At 40.6% G+C, this 14,452-nt stretch overlaps 1 protein-coding gene across 2 annotated transcripts; it reads right to left on the bottom strand.

The window, feature by feature from the left end:
- Positions 1-8: 8 nt before the first annotated feature.
- On the bottom strand, positions 9-14,421 carry p4ha1b (prolyl 4-hydroxylase, alpha polypeptide I b). Of its 2 annotated transcripts, none has more exons than XM_030441063.1 (15): positions 14,181-14,421; positions 9,228-9,310; positions 8,910-9,006; positions 8,576-8,727; positions 8,247-8,384; positions 7,688-7,927; positions 6,339-6,556; positions 6,058-6,234; positions 5,711-5,781; positions 3,142-3,241; positions 2,901-2,954; positions 2,739-2,804; positions 1,827-1,895; positions 1,472-1,568; positions 9-1,329 (listed from the first exon to the last, which is right to left on the bottom strand). In XM_030441063.1, exons 1-15 carry the CDS (start codon positions 14,192-14,194, stop codon positions 1,259-1,261), a joined length of 1,647 nt encoding a protein of 548 aa, XP_030296923.1. In that variant the 5' UTR covers positions 14,195-14,421; the 3' UTR covers positions 9-1,258. The 2 variants fall into 2 exon arrangements, with proteins under 2 accessions (XP_030296923.1, XP_030296924.1); XM_030441064.1 differs by lacking the exon at positions 5,711-5,781 and adding an exon at positions 4,975-5,045.
- Positions 14,422-14,452: the final 31 nt, after the last annotated feature.

The following is a 14,452-nucleotide window of genomic DNA, read 5'->3' as shown; positions in this document are numbered from 1 at the left end:
ACAGTTTATTAACTTGAGATCAAGAAAATAGTCTTTATTGTAGAAAAAAAAAAACAAGTTCAGACTTTCATTTGAGACAAAGTAAAACAACACAAAACTGGCTTGGGACATATAAATAAAATATTTCTTCCTTGGAAAACCTATTTATTCTTGCTCTGAAATGCACAGGTTACCACTGACAATGTTACAAACCCACCACATTCATTCACTCTAAAACAAAAACCAAAAACCAAAAAAAACAAAAAAAAAACACTGGGCATTTAAACCTGTCATGGCACAATGTAGTGTAATCACTCTTCCATTTCCCAGTGTTCATATTCTATTGCTCTTCTGTTGTTCTGACAGCTCGTGGTCATTTCAGTCCTTCACAACACTGTGATGAACGAGTTAAACGCGAGAAACAGTTAATTTTCTGTAGAGTCAGGTTGCATATAACTGTGTCCTGGACACACATCTAATGTATCAAGTACAACAAATAACATAGTGTGACCTTTCAAATCGGTTTTAAAAAATACACTTTGAGGCACTGTGATATGTGGAAAACGTGTAGCATCGATCTAGACCTTAGCCAAGCATCAGTTCTGGTGCGTTGCCCAACTTACAGGGAATAAAGTGTGTTATTTTTCACGCAAATCACTACCCTGGACTGTGGTCTGATTTTCCTTTTTTTGGGAGAAAGTTCTGGCAATTTTTATGTGCTGAGTCATTCTTACCATCTGTAAATTAAGCAAATAGAGAAATCTTATGTGCCTCATATGGAAAAGTCACAATGAATAATAAGCCATTTTGCAACCCTGTTGTTTAAAATGTTAGAAAGAAAAACATTTATTTTCTCAAAGACCACAGTCCGAAGTGCTCTGTCAAAGAAGTGAAAGGAATACGATGAATTAAAAAGGTGATCTGCGACTTGAAGGTCCAAAGGGACCGAGAGGAAGCTGGTTCCTCCTGAAAGATAACCTCACCACAGACAGAGTTCACACAGAGTTCAATGAAGGACACATGGGAGTGTTTCTCCAAACCATCCAACAACCTGAAGAACATGTTATCTGTCCCAGCGACACTAATACTGTCCAAAGGGGCTTGACATTAACCCAAACAATTTCTGTGCTCAGAGCAGAACAGCTGGGAGGGAAAAAAGGGGGTGTTTGTAGTGAGGGAGTGAGCTATCTGGACCCCATGTATCATCTGCAGCAGTGTTCTTTGGTCCTGGTGGTTCACAAGGAAGGAGGGGTGGGTGCAGAGAGATTTTCTTTTTCCATCATTCAGTTTCATTTAGGCCACATGGTCGCCGCCACTCCTGGCCTCGTTCATGGATCCATTTGTTTGATACTAAAGAGAAAGAAATAATAACCTTAAACTTATAAACTCAAAAAACAGGTCTCACTCTGACACTAGATGAAAATGCATTTAAATTGTCTCCAGCAGAAGATGTAGTTAAGGATGGTTTTACAGTGAACAAGACAAAGCTCACCCCACTTGTTGCCAACCAACACTGGACAAGCTGCGTGCCGGGTGCTGTAGTCTCCCTCCCCGCTGGCAAACAGATTGTACCAGAACACCGCAGAACCCTGGTATAAACACAAACAACAGGCAGCAGAGGTTAGCAGTGGTGCGAACCCTCCCGGAACAGCTGGTAAATGTCAGCGTTGGTCTTTTAAATGAATTCCAAAAAAAAGATTCAGAAAAGTGTACAAAAAAAAAAAAAGAGAAGAGAAAAGAAAAACATTCTTTCTATGACAGGAATAAACAAATGGGCAGTTACTTGCTACATATTGATTCACATGACATTCATTTGGCTATATAAGTGTTGGAACAAGAGGGTTTACCTTTTTGGGCCAAACTGCTGCACCAACATCTGGGAATACTGTGGCTCCACCAGCTGCGACATCACTCATCTGGAACATAGACAAAAAGGCAAAGAGAAGTCAGACTTTATCCATCATGTCAAATAATTCTGTCTTCCCCTTAACCTATTATGAAAGCTCGATGGCGATTCGACTGCAATAGTAGGTGTAAGACTGATTACAGGTTGTAAAACACACGTTGAATTCTCTTTGCAAAGTAATGAACCATTTAATAATTTGACTGTATTTTGTGGCACTATTTACAGAATGCATCGCTGGTTCTATTTTTGTCTCATCTTTCCTCAAACACGTAAATATAACATCCTCCTTATTGCATCAGCGTAGCAAAAATGACAGACAGTTCCTCTTGTAATACCAGGGTGTCTCCCTGACCAAAACCAAAGGTGAAAGTTTATAGTGAGCTTCATTCACCCATTGCATTGGCTCAGTTTATACACAGCTTTTTAAACCACAGGGACTACATTTTACTCTGCACCATGTGGTGTGAGGGAGTCCATTGCCTGGTTAACATCACATTTTTGAATAAACCCTCTTCAGGATCTTCAAATAGCTATCCGCTCTTTAGCTGTTACTGGTTGCTTTCAAAGTAATAATAGCAACATATTCTTTTAATATATGCTACAGTATATATGGCATACACTACTTCAAACTGTTTACAATGTACATTCATAATGTACATAATGACTTACTGACTGATAAGTGTTCAAAATGAAGACAGTACAAGGACAGGCTGTAGTAAAAGTCAAAAAAGCCTTTTCATTAATCAAAATAAGGACAAACAAGTTTGATTGAAATGATCCAGCTCTTCTGACCAATGGACCCCAACTTTTTAGGTAAAAATGTTTTTGAGTGAATTTTTAGTCGTTTACTCACATAGAAGAGCCATGTTGCTATGCGGTTTCCAGTTCCCAGCTCTTTAAAGGCATCTGGCTCATCTTTCTGTGGAGAGAGTCAACATCAGGTTGTTTTTGCCACTATTGACACTACTGTACATTTATATACATGTAAATTATCTTATGTTCTGTTAAGTCTTACCCTTCCAAAGTCAAAGTGAGGTTCGTATTGACCTCCAACGCCATAATTTGCAACCTACAGAAATCAATAGAATATGATTTAAGACTCACAGTTGTACCAATTAGGTATACAGCAGAATGTCACAGGGAAACAGGAATTGTAAGGATACATTTTTGCATTTATAAAAGAAATCTAGAATCAAAATCAAAAGAAAAAAAACTGTGTTGAACCCCACACCTTCTACTGATTAGTAACTCTTTACCTGCAGCTCTTCTGCAGTGTCCATTTCCAGCCCTGTGAGATCTTCAATTCTCTGGTTGATTGTGTCAATCATTGGATCTTCATAGCCAGTGAGCCAAGCGCTGTGACGCAGGAGGGAAAGCAAAACAATTGAGACAGAAGAGAAAAATCCTACAAAGTATATCAGTGAAGCACATATTTGTCCACTAGAGGGTAGCAGAGATTTCTTCTTAAACAGGCAAATGTCATGCTGAACACATGCTGAGAAAAGCTCTGGATGAAAGTGGAGCTGGCATTACAAGATGACAGAAAAAGAGGAAGTGGAGGTATGAAGAAAATGAAAAATAGGAAACCGGCCGAAGATTCAGAATCTCCAATCAGCTCAGGGTACAGGGTTGTACTGATTTCAAACTTTGCGTGCAGTTAAAAATGTGGACATTCCTAACAAGAGTCTGGTTGAGGGCTACGGCAAAATATTTTCATGGATTTAACTGCTGACACTACCCTCCTTTCATTCTCACTGTTACACCCCAGTCAGAAGGCTTCTGATGAAATGAGCTCTGGACTGAGCATGGCACTGAAGTCTTTCTCGTGAATTATTAAAGCATGACAAAACTTTAGTTCTGCAGACCGCATTGTAAAATTCAAATTGGCATTCCGTCTGGCTCACCCATTAAAAGGCCACAGTATGCACTATAAAATCGCGTATAATTTTAAAATAGAAGTGAAAATGCAATACCAACACAAGCAAAGACAGAATGGATTGCTCCCTTTTTTGAGCCCTCACAGAGCCTACAAGATGAATCCGACCCCCCAGTGTCTCATGGAACTCTTCCGGAGAATGTATGACGTGTGATGAGTCATTCCTTTTTCTGTTGATATAAGTAATAGTTTGAAGGAAAGCTGGACCAAATGTGAGCTGAGATTTATTAGCTTGTGTTCTCCTAATGTGTCTCGCAGCCAGTTCAGAAAGCGGTCAAACTCTTCTGAGTGCATGTGTCTGTCTGTCTCTGTCTGTTCTCTCTATCACTTGATGTTCGCTGAAATGGAAATACATGCTGGCTAACACGTACGCATACAAACACATCAAAGGGGCACCACACCCACACAGCCTAACATTAATTACCGAGAACAGTAAAACCAAAGAAACGTGGGGGTTTTGGTGGCTTGCTAAGCCTGATATTTTTAGGGTGGGATGTAAGTTTAACTTTTAACAATTTATCTGTCAAAGTGAAAACATTGTTTTAAGTACAAGGTAATGCCAGGAAAATAACTCTCACTCCACACACTTGCAGCATACATCTATCTGTGCATCCAGACTCTGTTACTTAATCTCTAAAGCTGATATGGAAGTTGAAGAGGAGAAAGTAGAACCGCAGCAGCTGTAATGAGCTCATACGAAAACGTGACACAGATTCATTCCTTGGAAAGCGCAATGGGGGAATTGAGATTCAGCTTTGGATCTCAAATAACCTGGGAGGGATGGCAGAGGGAAAGAAAACAGGTTGTTACTGTTACTGGGCATTTTCCATGAAAAATCCCTAAATCACTGGGTGAACTGCAGGAAGAAAGAATATTTTAGCTACACCAAAAAGCAACAACAGAGGAGAGTTTTGCTTGGTTTAAACTATATTTTAGCTCAGTTTGGTGTTGGAAATCATTGAAGTTTTCACTTAAACCAAATTAAAACCTCCTCTATTATTACTTTTCCAGGTGTTGCTCCTTCTTTTATTTTTTTCCATGGGGTTTGCTGGGAGCAGGGCTGATGGAGCGTTTCAACTAGCGCACAGAAATAAAGACGGAGAGGCGGATGGAGGGGGAGGGGAGCGCACTGTAGTAACCTGTGACCCCTTACCTCTTGGAGACTCTGTATTGGGCCGTGGTAAGTTTCCCAGTTTCAGGGTCATGCACCGTGGCTCGCCTTAACTATAGTAGATTCCCCAGCGGAAGGACACAGAGTTTGAGGAGGAGAGGATACAAAAAGGAAGGAAAAAAGACAATGGAATATGATACACACAAGAGGACGAGTGGAAAGTGAGAGGAGGAAAGAGGGAGAGAGAAGACAGGCAGAACCGGTCACTAGGTGTCAAAGTTTTTCTTAAGAAGGCCCAAGAGTGTGTTTCAAAAGGCAATGCTAAAAAAGCAAATTTCTGAAGAACTGTAATTGAATGCCTCTGATACACCTCTTGGCTCACAAAGGCAGCTATGTTAATAACACCTAGTAGAAAAAGTAACACATTTTCCCCGTCCCCTATCTTCTTGTGTTACCTTTCTGTAGCAGACTCCTGAGCAGAAACGTATCCACAACAGATCCAAAATGACAGCGGATTTCAAACTATTGTTGATCCATAAACCAGTAATAGCCTACAAAAGTGTAAAAGCTTTGAACTTTCTCAGCTGGATCCTGTGCTTCAGCTCAGGAGCCTTTATGCTTTGACAGGGTGGTGAAGCTGATTTATACAGACGAGCGGGAATACAGAGGAGAAATGGTATGAGCTACTGAGGGAAGAAGGAGGGGGAAAAATCCCACTATCTCCCTCTCAGATCTCTCATATATCTCATGTTCTTGGCGTCTCCTGGCTGTAACTTACCTTTTGCTGATCCGGTATGGAGCTGTCTCCAGCACTCCTGTGATGGGGTTGGAGATGGTGGCCCTGCGTAGCTGTGAAGCCAGGGACATGATTTACCCATACACAGACACACACACACACACATGCAAAGATGTGTGTGCATGTGTGCTTGCCTAACTAGCAGCATCACATCAACCAACCTCACAGCTTTGAGTTCCCACCCCTCAACAAACTTAAGTACACAACAGAAACTAAAAAGACGAAAGTATGTTCCTACTAAATCACAGTTAGTTATTACGGTAAGCGACCAATATAGTTTTATACATGCATCGTGTGAGCTATATGTGAAACTACTTAGGATCCCTTACCCTTGGCTTTGCCAGTTGCTTGACCCTCTCGATTTCACTGTCGGAGATGATGTCGATGTAGCGGACAATGTAAGGGCGGTCCCACTCATCCTGCTGTTTGACGGGTGACAGCACAAAATGTGGGTTGTGGTGGTTGTCATAGTAACGACAGAACAGCCGGCTCTCCCTGCGGGGGGTCTGAGTGAGAGAAAAGGAAAGTAGAAAACAAATGAGCTGAAACCAAGGTGTGTTTTTGTAAAATAGAAATTGCGTATTTGTGTATCTCTTCCTCTCTCTCTCACCATTCTGATGCCCTCCCCTCGGCAAAGCATCTCGTACTTCTTCCTCTCAGGGATCAGCTGAAAGGTGGGCTTCTTTTTGGGCTTTTTCTTCTTCTCAGTTACGTCTCTTTTCTCTCGTTCCTCCTTTTTTGGAGGTTCATCCGCTGCAGCCTTTTTCTGCTTCTCCAACTGGAACTCAAAGTACTTCAGGTTGCCCGTGGCGCGCTGGTGCTCTGGGTCTAGGAAAATGAGGGACCAGAAATACAACAGAAATAATAGTGCTGATTTCAAATAGTGACAACGACAGTAATAACACCTCGGAATATCAAACCCCCTGTAATCAGAATAACGGAGCTTCCAACCTGACATGATTATATGCTGTTTAGACTGTCCAACCTTATAACGTTCTCAGAAACAAGATGCATAAACAGGGCAGGTTAATTCAAGGGCTGATTTGGAGGAAAATGTGGTATAAGGTCACTGCTTCATCAGAACATTGTTTCCAATTCATCTATCAAGACATTCAGATGGAATGTATTGCAGCATCTATTATCAATTACAGCATTAATCAAGAGAATATGCAACCAACTAAAGTCTTGACAGCAAGTTCACACACGTACCCCTTTGGAGCCTACATAGCCTCACCTCATTCAAAAGTAAATTAACTTGCTATTGTGCTTCACACACAGTACAGAAGCCTTGTTATATTCATTTTATAATAAAATTATGAAATTCTTTGTCAGTTTTCCACATGGTACTGAATGTGGTATTAAATATTGATTTATTTCAAGGTATTGTATTAAAGTAAGAAATTCCAGTATCACAACAATACTACAGGTGAGAGAGCGCTAGAATTATTAATCTTTAGTCCTCACTAATTACCGTAAATTCTCTACAATCAGTTAATAAAAGGAGAAGAGATCTAAGAAGAAGTTCTTTCTGCATCTTTGAATGGCCCTTTGCTGTTTTTGTATAATGCCAAATACAGGAAACAAAACAACCAAGAAAGATTTTAGATCGGTATCTAACTGTGGTTGTTGAACAACACAATGTTTGTGGAGAACACAGACTTGTAATGGCTTGGATGTTTCTGCATTACAATGTTAATGGTCTAGAATGTTCTGGTCGGTCTGTGTGGCTTGGAAATGTTGGCCTCTGTTAAGCATATCATTCGGTTAAAACCAAACCAAATGTCTAATTTGCTGCCTGATTTATCCAACTTACTGACTGACTTAATTCCAACAATTTAGATAATCAATCTTGATGTGCTTTCCTTTCTTTAAAGGGTCTCTGTGTGTCTGGTAAAATTACGGCAGTTTCCGCATCATTAAAATCTTATCGAAGTAAACAGAAGGCGTGCAGGGACTCACCCAGTACAAGAAGGTCCTTGGTGTACTTCAGGGCTCGCTCTATATCTCCCTGTTGGTATATGGAGTAGCTGAGGTAGTCGAGCACTGTCACTTTATCTATAGTGGACTCCTCTCCCTCTTCAAGCTGTTTCAGGGCCTGGGCCATCCACAGCTCTGTGTGGTAGTAATCAACATCAGTGTAGGCGATTTTTGCCAGCTCGTAACAGTCCTCCACTGTCATAAGGCTCTTGTGTTTCACCCCTAGTGTGCAGAGGATACAGAAGGGGAACATAGGTATACAATAAAACTGAACCAACTCCTTTACAACACAGTAACCATGTACAATCCTGGCATTGTTTCATTGTTTTATTTTAAAAAGATTTTTAGCAAGAAATATGCAAAATAGCTTCTCAAAAGAGAGAATATGCTGCATTTTTTAGTCTTACGTCATACTGAAGTGAATATCTCTGCATAAAGGACTGCATGGTCTGCTATCTATTGTCCATGTCTGTTAATCTGAATGCTTCCTGGAAAACAACAGGTCTTTGGAGTTAAAACTTTGAGTCAAGTAGGCATTTACCTGGTAGGTCTCCTGTAGAGATGGTGTGGGCATCCAGTCTGTAAGTGTCTTGTAACCTGAGGAGAGCCTTAGCAGCCCCCGTCTGGTCCTCATCTGTGGGAAAGTGCTGCCTCTGGATGGTCAGGTTGGAAATAAATCCTGAAGGAGGCAGACAGGAAAGGACAGAGAATGACAGAGTCGGATGATTACGTATGACGGTCTTGATTTGCTACTAAAAGGTATCAAGTATGAATGAGCAGCACAGATTTTGTTTGGGTTAAACAACAATTAAAATAATCATTATTTGCAGCCCTGCAACATAGTATTTTAAAATGATTCTTTTTTCTTACCATCAGTGGTGTCACTGAGTACAAGGCTCTCCAGGTCCCCCCACTCTGTGTTCAGCCTCTTCATCAGTTTGAAGGCATTGACAGGGTGCCCCAGGAAGCCCTCGGGGTCCTGTGTGGCTGTAGCTGACAATGAATCCAACTTATCAGCCCACCTAACACAAAAATGGAAGTCCAGAGTGAGGTAAATTGCTTACACATGATTCACAAACAATATGAAATCATTTAACATAAATATTAAGAACTGTGCGCAGTACAGATACCTGTCTAAGTGTCTGTTTGAGGGCTCCTACAGTATGTGTGTGCTATTAATATCTTTTTGGGTCCACGGACTCACTGTTTGATGCGCTCAAGCTTGTTCTCCTCTGCTCTGATGTAGTCCTTTAGTGAGGTGACAAGGTCTTTTTCTGTGTATAACAGATCAGTCATCTGGCCTGAAGGACACAAATCAGACATGGTGAACTTTAATGCTGCAATGATAAATTGCACAGGGCTTCACTAATGTCATCCGATCATTAAAGGGTCCCACAATGTCGTGGCCTTTTTTTTGCTTCCATATAGTTAAACCTGAGCATTATTCAAAAAGAACCAGTAAAGTCAGCAGAGGGAGCAATTATTTACAATATGAGTGGTGAGTGTTGCCTGATAGTTTTACCTATAGATGTGTAGAAGTCATTGACGGCTGAGACAGATTTCAGGCAGCTCAGCAACAATAAGCAGCAACATGGCAGCTCCATCCTGAAGCAAGAGAGAGACATTTAGTCAGTTGTGTTAAAATAACTTGAACACTGAATCACGCATTTAAAAAAAACCTTAGTTCCGGCTGGATGTCATGTCTCCTGAATTTAGTGCTGCCAAAATTGCGCTGCCCTCGGTATAACCTCCCCTTCACTACTTGCAAACTATGGTGACTTCTGTCAAGGCTCTGTGTGTTGTTTGCGAGCTTACTGTCATGTCAGAACCATATAATAGCAAATTAATAGTGCAGGCTGTAGGAGCTCCTTTTTCCACTTTTAGTCATGTACCACCTGGGTTTCTTGAGCTCACTCCCAGTGAGCCACATCAAACATTCCAGACCTTACAACTCCTCCAGATTACTACTTCCCCTGCTGTACTTAACCTGCCCCTGATTTATAAAATTATTGCCCTCATTTACTCTCTCCAACTCTGCTCCTTCCAACTGAAATAAAAAACCTGGTTGTTTGCACCATTTATGACCAGATAATCCACAGACCCACTGTGCAAATTTTAGCTTTGTTTCTGAAGAGGCGTGTTGCTGTGGAGTGAGCAGTCTAAGCAGCAGTTATGTCAAAACTATCTCCATGAGAGTTTTTGAGTGTGATTAAGGTGAACTGACCATTTCGGAAATACAGACATGCAAATAAACATATATATTCAAATGCAACAAAAGGTCAAGCAAAAAGTCTTCAAGGGGTAGGTCTTGACCTAGAAAACAGCAGCAGCCTAACAACCACCACACTAAGCCAAATATAAAGCTGTGGTTGTTGCCACTGTGTCCGGTTTGGCTTTGAAGCTGGCACGGCCATAACTACTACTGGGCTTCTCGCCTGTGAGGAGCAGCACTGTGATCTCTTTACCTATACAGACAGAGAATGAGAAGAGAATGCAGGCGGACTCCCCAGAATAAATATGCAGGCATAGACTCAGGTGTATCTTAAGAGTATTCCCCCATTTTCATATACTTTGGATGAAATAATTGAATAGTGGCAGAGGAGTCCTCCGAGGACAACAACATCTTTGTTATTGTGGTAAAAGAAAATGTGCAATTACAGAAATCTGCAATTGGATTTGGATCTACATCAAAAACCACATAGTAGACATCATGCAATACTTGTCTGAGATTTTAACTTCTCTTTTTAATTTCCTCTATCCACGCACCTGCATCCTGATCTGCACCAAAAATTAATAATTTTCAACCGATGGCTTAACTTTCCTTAAGTGTTAAATGTTCAAGTCTGTTAGCACATTAGATCGACATGAGATATCTTGTTAACAAATAAACAAACTGGACTGAAAGTGTATCCAAAGTTGAACATTTCTGAACTTCTGGGCAGCACATTTGTCATAAAAAAATCTTCCAAGTCAACCAACAAAGGAAGGAGAGGTGGAAAAGTGTTTTTTATTATTCCAACACAAGTCTGAAGCTGCTGTGTATATGCACGTCAGTTTTTCTTCTGTCTTGGAGGGATCTTAACCACATGGGAATGCCTGTTTTGTTACCAAGACAGCAGAGATGAGGAGACTATGACCTTTGGGTGTCTTTAGTGGATTATGTAGTTTATATACAACACAAGTAAGATAACAAACTGAACAGCTAGGCTCTTCTCTTGCTACTTCAGAAAGCCTTGGTAGAGACGGTACTGTGTTGTTTGTGAACTGAGCCTCCTTAGGTCAGACATAACAAAGATAAAAGGTCCTCATTATAATGTTATTAAGAGGCAGATTCTCACGCTACTCTTATGTCTCTGACTTTGAGACTAAACTAAAAGTCGGAGCAAGTGTATAGAGAATAATAATGTATTAACTGGTTTGTAACTGTAAAGACCACAATGACCTAAAGCTAAATTTGCTGTGAACTATCAAACAAACATTCAGAGAATCCAGAAAAACGTTGGGCAGATTTATCGATAATAACAATATTTTTATTTGAGGCCTAACCAAAATACTTTCTCAAACAAAACCAAAAAAATGTTTGTTTTAAAGCTTATTTTGAATAATTTATAAACACAGTAAGTAAATTTATACCAACAGCACTGTAAATATCCATGACATACATACTGCACACACAGGAGCCCCTGCAAACGCTCACAAACACCTGGTAGCTAAGTAAAGGTCATGCATGAAACGTGCATCCATGCAGATTTGCAACGCCTTTTTACTGGAAGCAGACAACAGGCTCGGGCAGGTTCTGACTTTGCCAAAATTCTTCAGTGAAAATAAAAGAATTACTTCAGATGACATTTCAATTTAGGTCAAGCAGCAGGCAGCAGACACGAAGGAAAATTAATCTGCTCTGTGTCTTCAATCAAAAAGCTAAATACAATTATTTTAAATTCAAATCTATTTAGTATATTGAAGTAAGAATTGTGAGGCCAAACCATTATTCCGAACTGGTGCTACCATATTTCCAAAATCTGTGGTGCCACACAGTCCTAAACACTATAAATACGCCTGTGCCACTTGGCTTTCCAGGAAAAAGACTCAGTAGAGTATAATTACTGTAATGACAGACTGACAGCTTATGTGTATCTGTTGTTATAATGTTGTAGCAGTGTAATGTCGAGATTAAAGCTGAAAGTGTAACAGCTATCATCCAGCACTATGTGATACGCCACACGTGAGAGTGAGTGGTAGTGAGAGTGTTTGTGTGCACAGGACATTGCCTATGGCCCATGTAATGTTAAACCTGTCACAGACACTGTGTGGTGATTTGTGAAAAGGCTATTTTGCAAAACATTTGCCTGAAGTTTTTTCTCGTCCAGCCTCTCAAACTATGTGTAAATTGTGCTGTGTTCTGTTCAGACATGTTTATTAGGAGACCTTTTTTTTTTTTTTTTTTTACCTCACAGCCTCATGTTATAATTGTGGACAAAGAGGATCACAGTTGAGATTAGCAAGGACCGATTCACCCTTAGAACATCTCAAGATAATGAGCTGTGATGTTCGCTGCATCGCAGGACTTATTCATTTACTCACTGAATGTTTTCCTGTTGCTTCTCCAGTTTCCTACTTTGCCTAGATTGACTTTAAACAAAACCCTCAGACCAGAGATGAACCAGTTACTTGTGCAGTCTAAACGTGGGCGAGACAAATACCAAAAGCAGCAAGGAGAGGAGTGTTTTCCCCCTTTGAGGAAAATTATACGTATTCCTTAAAACGTTTCTGGAGCTTCACAGAAAAAAAATGTTGCAGTTTTATAAAGGAAAAAAAAAACAACTGGAAAAGAAATGCCTCCATACAGCTCACCCAGCACAATCCAAATCTCCAGAAGCCCTGGGATCCCAAATTGATTTGAAAAGACGTCATCTGCACCCTTTTTACAGCCGTAATCTTCACTAAAGCATTATTGCGCATCGAGTGCGTAAATAATCGTATTTTCAAATTCAATCGGGATCTTAGGTCATGTCGGATGAGTTGTATGGAGCCAGTTTATGTTGTGTTAGTTCCTGTTGTTGTCTACCCAACACTTATTGCTTATGCTTTAAAACTTGTGGGGAAAAAAGGTCTTCAACTACTACTATCCAGTCATTCAAGTCTTTCTTACAGTACAAAATCCACCAGTTTCCAGTGGCATGTAAGTGAATAGATAATGTCATTTAGCCAAAGAAGCTTAGAAAGACAACCCAGCTGTTATCATGTCATAAACATTTATCCACACTATCCACATGGGACATTTGGAAAGGCAAAGATTAATTAATAAAATAACCTGTATTATTTCCATTAAATTACAATAGTTTAAATCAGCACATCACAAGAATTATGTAAATCCATGAAAGGCTAACAAACTACCGTTCACAGAGTTAAAATCTCTAGAGTATCACTGTTAAATACTAATTATTGAGTTCATTTCCTCAGCCTCAATACTCACTACAGGTCCGACCAAATGCTAGACTACTCCTCGCTGAATGCATTTCATTCTAGTGGCTTCTTCAATGGCAAATCTGGCCTCCATCACAACTATCTCCTCCAAGTTTTTACTGGGGAGAGAGGCTGTGGAGTCAGATATCACAGGATGTGGATGGAAGAGGACTGCCACGTCTTCGCCCCTCCCCGCCGGGGAAACTCATGTGAAGACTGAACACTGCCCAATGGAGTCCGTCTCTACTTACCTGCGATAACCCGTCTGTAACCCCTGCAAGCTGACTGACAGCAGGGGGGAGCTTTTTAATGCTTTTATTTACTCCCAAAGGTCTTTAGATAATTAGCAAAGCAACAACTATATCTCGTTAAAAAAAAAAAAAAAGAAAAAGAAAACGAAACGTCACAAGTTTCAAGTTAATATATTAGCTTTTATTCCTACTGTGGTTCATTGCGGTGTATACTGTGGTAGATATTGTCAGTGTTAATGTACAAAATGTCTTGAATAACACATAGAACCCATGTGTTTTAAGCTGTTATTCAGGGTACTGTATGTGGGGCAGAGTGAAGGCAGCAGCAGACGCAGCAGCATCCCACGCTGCATTGCACAGGAATGCCATTGATGCTAATTTCACTGACGAAACTCAGGCTTGGTTTACTTTTCTCGCTATTTTCCGCTCTGGGTAAATGAGTTCATTTAAATCAGTTCAGCCTCGTCTTTTTTCTCCGCTAATCCAGAAAACCACTACATTTGTTAAAAAAAGTTCCTTCCAGGTTTAGCTAGTTTTCAGCTAGCTTTAGCCGGCTAACAACTTTAGTAGTGGAATAACGTAACTAAGCGACGGTCCGAGTGTTTAACGGTCGTCACGGGAGGGAAAAAAATAATAGAAAGACAAAGACGGCCATTAAATGCGAATTGACATGACAGCTGACATTAAAAAAGGGCTGCAAAGGTTTTATTTAGACGAGCTTTTGCCATCTTCTTTGATTTTTAAGAGTAGATATTTACCTTAGCGAGAGCATCCTGTTGGAGAGAACTGACCCCGGATCGGATCCCCTGGTCTCGGTGCAGTGAACGGTGATAAGATGAACAGCCCCGGTCGGTGGTGCCTCGTCCACTATCTGTGATGTTTCGGTGCACTTTTGGCCATCTGCTGGTCAGGGGCTGGCTTTTCTGAGAGCCCGAGTCTGAATGCTACGTGCAGATTCTCACATTCATACAGCCTCCTCTTTCTTGCTCGGGACTTTAGGGGTTGTCGTTTGTAAATTGCAATGGGGAGG

The sequence above is a fragment of the Sparus aurata genome, chromosome 15 (assembly GCF_900880675.1).
Source record: "Sparus aurata chromosome 15, fSpaAur1.1, whole genome shotgun sequence".
Classification (NCBI taxonomy): domain Eukaryota; kingdom Metazoa; phylum Chordata; class Actinopteri; order Spariformes; family Sparidae; genus Sparus; species Sparus aurata.
The sequence above is the reverse complement of the archived record's forward strand: the minus strand, read 5'-3'. Positions and strand labels throughout refer to the sequence as shown.

Coding starts and splice junctions, on each gene's coding strand:
- p4ha1b (XM_030441063.1), bottom strand. Junction 8,728..8,909: donor AAGCTTGAGCGCATCAAACA/GTGAGTCCGTGG, acceptor TTTTTGTGTTAG/GTGGGCTGATAAGTTGGATT. Junction 2,805..2,900: donor CTCACTTTGACTTTGGAAGG/GTAAGACTTAAC, acceptor CTCTCTCCACAG/AAAGATGAGCCAGATGCCTT.